Below are 6,260 nucleotides of genomic sequence, written 5' to 3' on the forward strand. Positions count from 1 at the left end.
GACAGACAGAAAAAGCGCAATGGACAATCACATGAAAGTTCACACAGCAGAGAAACTGTTCATGTGTAAGGAATGTGGCTTTCTGGCAGTCAACAAAGGCAAGATGTTCGATCATATGAGCACACACCTGTACAGCTGTGGGGAATGCAGTTACAGGACTCCATGGAAAGCCAGCTTGGAAAGACACGTGCAAACTCACGCACGAGAGGAACCTTTTGAGTGTGACCAATGCGGCTACAAATCTGACTACAAGCCAGACAAGTTGCGGCACACCGGTCCATTCATGTGTACAGAATGTGGGTACAGGGCATCATGCAGGATTGCCATCGACATGCACATGCAAACCCACACCATCTGCAAAGACTGTGGGTACAAGACAACCAACAAGACTGACATGCTCGCACACAAGAAGACCAACTGTCTGTCTTGCAGAGAATGTGACTTCAGGGCAGCTACAAAGTATGATTTGGACCGACATGTGAAAACTCACTCACCTTATATGTGTGAAAAGTGTGGCTTTTTGACACCATTTCATAGTACAATGAATGGTCATATGAAAAAACACTTAAAGGAGAAACCAATCAAATGTGAACTATGTGACTATCGAACAGTGAGTCAGTGGAGGCTAAAACCACACATGTTGACCCACACAGAAGAGAAACCATTTAAATGTGGAAAATGTGACTTTAAGACAGCAAGAAAGGAGCACTTAAAAAGGCACACAGAAACCCACAGCCAAACACAAAAGAAGCCATTCCATTGTGAACATTGTGACTATAAGGCAGCCGAAAGGTGCAAATTAGAACGGCACATGACAACTCACACAGGGGAGAGACCCTACGCCTGTGATAAATGTGACTACAGGGCAGCTCAGAGAGGTACTTTAAAGCAACATCTGGAAACTCACAAGAAGGCAAAGTCGTCTTAAGACCCTACAGTATCATTATACTTAGTTATGGACTTTGGCAAAAAGTCTGACTTAAAGTAAAGTTATGTATTTTTTATGGGGAGTTTCGTTCTAGCCTGGTATCTTATCCAAATTTTGCTCTAGCCTAGTCTGCCATTATCATAAAGGTCTATCATTGTAACTACCGGTTACTAAGGTCTGTTCCCGGTTTGTTTGGAATCAGTTGGCATTTGAATATTATTTTCGTGAGAAGATGAAGAGACTTATTATAAGCAGATATAATAGGTTTAGATACCAAGCTACTTGTAGTAAGGCGTTAACCCAATGCTCGTTTATCACTATTTTATAATTGATCATACAGAGTGGAGTAGATTAGCAGGAACACAAATCGTTATGATTTACGTTGTGTCAATAAAGCTAACCATTCCAAATTTATCTTTTAAGTTAAGACAGTGAAATAGTATCTGTCATACTTTGTATCGCCACTTTGCAAAAAAAAGTCAGACATTTTTTTGTATTTTTTTTCTAGCTTAGTATCTGAACCCATGTAGCCTAAATAAGGGAGAGAACAAAGGAGACTCAGCAGCAAGAATAGGTTTGAAAATCATCATATGTCATGGGCAGATGGAACAGATATTGTTCATATTAGTTGCACATATGGACTCGAGAATGCAATGGAAATGAGAGAGGGTGGAGTTGTATGATACGAACTTACTTAGTAATACACATTCTAGGTACTCTTATCAGACAGAAAACTGTACTAGTCACAACTACTAAAATTTAGTATCATTTACTAGAAAGGTTAGAATTGTTACTAACAAAAATTAGGACTGAATAAATCATGAATCCACAATAATAAAGTAGTAAGCATCCTTTCTGAATCAATAAGTTGCCTTAATTCTTGCTTTTGTAGGAGGAAAGGTCAGGAGTCATCTGTCAGTGGCCTGTCCAGAACTGAGTGTAATCTCCATGCAGATTTACCAGTGGCATAATATACAATGTAGTACCAAAGCTGGCTAAGGAGTCCAGCTGGCCAAATGGAGTCATCAGCCTCTGGTAGCCAAATATACTCCTAGGTCGGCTTCACTTCTCTGCCAGCTTTTGATATAAACCTTCTCAAACTAGTTTACCACGCATGCGCGGGTGAAAGCACCTCTGGGTAATATGTCAAAGTTGAAGGCATTCAGACGTCAACAGTCTCGTCTCTACTATTGTTTCGATTTGTGTAACAATGTCCGGAACGTAATTGGCGCCTTCAAATGGCGTAATTGGCGCCTTCTGTGTGCCTTCAACTTTGACATTACCCAAAGTTCCTTTCACCAGCGCATGCGTGCTAACTAGTGCTAGAAGGTTTATACAGTAGAAACCGCTTATTTGTATAGCTCATTTGTCAGCGCATTCTATCCGATTGTCCGTAGTATCCAACAGTCCGAAGTTGGGTCACCACACACACGATACGGATCTTCATTTACAAAACTTTTTAATTTTTCATCTAGAGCAATATTCTAAATCGTGATACCGCAGTAGTTAACCTACAGTACTGTTTTTTCTTTTTCTACATGCACGAATGGAACGTCAACTGTTTGAATCTACAACATCACTAAATAATGAAATGTGGATTTGAACCAGCAAAAGATCGAACAGATTCCAGTTACAAGCTTTACATAATTATATGTTCCGATATTATACAAGTCACGTGCGACAATTAATCTAATAAAGATGTTTTTTCTAAGTCGGTGGCTAAATGAACATGTAGAAAAATACGCTTGACTCACACTGCCGTCAAAATTATGTCAATATGTAATATGCCGAAGGGTAGGGCCCCGAAATTGTAAACAGCCCTTGTTTCGACCAGTTTCGATTTGCAGAACAATTTCCAGAAGGGTTTTGTTTTCAATTTCGGGGCCTTACCCTTGACATATTACCTAGAATTCCTGTCGCCGCACACGCGTTCTGTGAAAGTGCTTATTGTGTAGGAGTTAAAGCACATGTCACACACTCTAGATTCAAGCAGAGGTTGGAAGAAGGCTTATTGTAGACGTTATTTAGGCGTTTTTGCCGAGTTACTTCGTTAGGTTTTCTTTTTTCCTGCCCGCAAAACAAGAAAACCCTACTTCATAGAAGGCCATGCAAAACGGCTAACAAGAGATCCAAAACAAGCCGTGTATGTGAAATGTATCTATTTGTATTTCATTCATTTGAGTTTTTATTTTCATTAATTGTGTATACGTATGTATTCAGGAAAACAACGTTAACGTTAACCGATCGGATGTGAATCAAAACTATCTACCTGTTGGGCATTACTGCTTATAGTATACACTTTGGCCGGTTAAGTGGTATCAACCTGTATCGTGTACAATACTGCCCAAGTCATTAAAGCATTGGTCTGAAATGCCGTAACACTTACTAACAGCAATGTACCGATATTGTACCTGAATAGACCTATTTCATGACTAAAAACGTATACTTCCTAACACACCTATTCCACTTACCAGATAAAAATTTAGCACTGGAAAACGTTGGCATTGAAACCAGCCATCAGCACCGCTTTGAGATCAACTCCAAAGCATGGGTTCTCTGCATAAGATACCTGAAGTCTAAATAGACATCATGGTTGCAGGTAACTCTTTCTTTATATTATCTACCATCACTGAAGACTACAGTTTACTCTGTCAAGTTTATGATGGTTCAGGGCTTTCAGGTACAGGTTCGGACCTGCACATTATATTTGTCTGTACCAGTACCTGATGTTTACTTTAGATATACATACGTACGTCGATGTAGGTTAGACATCCAGATCAGGTAATAAGATACACCAAAAAGTAGTTAGACTCAAGCAACTGGAAACCATTTCCAGTTGCTTGAGTTCCAGTTGCTTGAGTAACTACTTTTTGGTGTATACATACATCATACTGTCAGTTCAACTCCGAAACAGAAAATGTAGTTTCCAGCTCAACAAAAGCTTTAAAGAATTGACGCTAGTAGTTCAGCGTCTTTACGTTTTGCCCCTATTGTGAGTTTCCTGATGCTGCTTTAAGGTAGCCTGCTGGGCAGCCCTGTAGTCACATTTATCACAGGCGTAGGGTCTCTCCCCTGTGTGGGTTGTCATGTGCCGTTCTAAGGTGTCCTTTTTAGCTGCCTTATAGTCACAATGCCCGCAATGGAACGGCCTGTCTCGTGTGTGGCTGTGAGTTTCTGTGTGCCTTTTTAAGTGATATTTTCTTGCTGTCTTATAGCCACATTCTCCACATTTAAACGGCTTCTCTTCTGTGTGGGTTTTCATGTGGGCTTTTAAGCTATTCTTCCAAGCTGCACTAAAGTCGCATTGTTCACATTTTAATGGTCTCTCCTGCGCGTGGGTTTTCATATGGCTATTCATTCTACTGGAGCATGGTGTTAAAAAGCCACACTTCTCACATATATAAGATTTCTTTTCAGCGGTGTGAGTTTTCACATGTCGGTCTAAGTCAAACTTTGTTGCTGCCCTGAAGTCACATTGTCCGCAGGGATGTGGTTTAGCACAGTTTGTCTTCTTGTGTGCGAGCATGTCAGCCTTGTCGGTTGTCTTGTACCCGCAGTCTTTGCAGATGGTGTGGGTTTGCATGTGCGTGTCGATGGCAAGCCTGCATGATGTCCTGTACCCGCACTCTGCACACAAGAACGGTTCATAGTGGTCCAAATTAACCGACGTAAGTCCACATGTGTCACATCTACCCACTGGTTGGATCCCTCTGTGAATTGTCAGAACGTGTTTGTGCAAGTTGCCCTTGAGCGCAGCCCTGCACCCACATTCCTCACAAGCGAAGGGTTTCTCTCCTGTGTGGGTCTTCATGTGCTTGTCTAGGCTGTCCTTCTCAGCTGTCATGTAGTCACATTGCCCACAGGCGAAGGGTTTATCTCCTGTGTGGGTCCTCCTGTGACTCTTCATCACGTGTTTGTCCAAGTTGCCCTTGAGCGCAGCCCTGTACCCACATTCCTCACAAACGAAGGGTTTCTCTCCTGTGTGGGTCCTCATGTGGTACCCTAGGCTGCCCTTCTGAGTTGCTCTGTAGTCACACAGCCTACAGGCGTAAGGTTTCACTCCTGTGTGGATTCTTACGTGTTTGTCCATCGCGGATTTTGTAGCTGCACGGTAGCCACATTCTCCACACATGAAAGGCTTCTCACCTGTGTGAGTTTTCATGTGCGTATTTAAGTGATAACTTTGCTGGGTAATTTTCTCATGGGTCTCAAAGCCATTTGCTGCCATTTCGTCTTCGCCAGGGTTGAAGTTCGACGCCACCTTGCCGTTGTCCTGGTGATGATCTTTGCCTCCTGTTGCCATCTTGTATGCTGCGAAACGTTACAGAACAACAGTTAAAGGCAACTCCATGAAAGGTAATCTGTGTTTGTGCTGGTAGTAATCTGCATCTGCTTCTGCATGGTGTTACCCCCAAATGACCCCGCGAGGAGCAAAGTAGGGGGGGGGGGCGAGCTGAGGCTCCCGGGTTAGGGCGGGCAGGCCGCCTGTCTGGCACGGAAGTGCTCAACGTTGGGAGCACTTACAACCATGACAACCGTGCCAGGCAGGGCATTCCACTCGGGAATTGTGCGTGGGAAAAAAGAGTGTTTGTAAATGTCGGTGCGTGCGAATATGTGTTGTGATATTTGTAGTCGTGACTACCCCGGGTGCGCCCTTGGGCAGGCTTCAGAATATTGCTGGCGTCTATATTTATATTATTGTAGACTACTTTATAGAAAAAGGAGAGGCATATAATATATAATCATAGTGCAATGTTAAACTTTCTTCCAACACAGAGGTACACGCGGATTTAATTTTCAACGACCACTGTCGCCTTCGTCTGGGTCAGTATGCAATACTGATGATTATTCACTTCAGATCCAATAAATAGCTTCGCAAGAGTTACAGATACGAAATCTCGTTAACACGTGATCTTGCGGGATCAGAAGAAAGTTTAGCATTGTACTATAAAGGCAGCCCCGTCTCTACCGCTGGATAAAAATCGCGTGTCTTCGGCGTCACTAGCTAAAATGAGCTGGTAGAACACAGTCAATGCAAGTACATCTAACTGAAAAAATGACTTAACATGCAAAAGTTGTTAAGGTGACTTTCTGGTCCATCTTTACTTAGGGATAAATGACAAATAAACACACTGACACACACATACTCAGCACCACGTGTGTGTATTCACTGAATCTCTTACATCTCTTACAGACTCGTACTGTTCCATTCGTGGGGGGGGGGGGGATAGGCTATTCTAATCTGAGTAATCTAACAAAAGTCACTAACCCCTAAAATTGTATGCAAATGTCACTTATCTTAGCATGAAAGTTCATCTGTGTTGGTAGATGA

General features: G+C 42.3%; 2 protein-coding genes across 2 annotated transcripts in view; one reads left to right on the forward strand and one right to left on the reverse strand.

Moving 5' to 3' along the window:
* LOC118414635 (gastrula zinc finger protein XlCGF57.1-like) overlaps positions 1-1,367 on the forward strand; it is a 3,502-nt gene extending 2,135 nt beyond the window's left edge. The window contains exon 3 of the mRNA XM_035818814.1: positions 1-1,367. Coding sequence (XP_035674707.1) covers positions 1-928 — 928 coding nt within the window. The 3' untranslated portion in view covers positions 929-1,367.
* A 2,212-nt stretch (positions 1,368-3,579) lies between these two features.
* LOC118414632 (gastrula zinc finger protein XlCGF57.1-like) overlaps positions 3,580-6,260 on the reverse strand; it is a 4,044-nt gene continuing 1,363 nt past the window's right edge. The window contains exon 2 of the mRNA XM_035818811.1: positions 3,580-5,239. Coding sequence (XP_035674704.1) covers positions 3,903-5,231 — 1,329 coding nt within the window. The 5' untranslated portion in view covers positions 5,232-5,239 and the 3' untranslated portion in view covers positions 3,580-3,902. The remainder of the gene's footprint in view (positions 5,240-6,260) is intronic.

Source organism: Branchiostoma floridae, chromosome 4 (genome assembly GCF_000003815.2).
Source record: "Branchiostoma floridae strain S238N-H82 chromosome 4, Bfl_VNyyK, whole genome shotgun sequence".
NCBI classification, from domain to species: Eukaryota; Metazoa; Chordata; class Leptocardii; order Amphioxiformes; family Branchiostomatidae; genus Branchiostoma; species Branchiostoma floridae.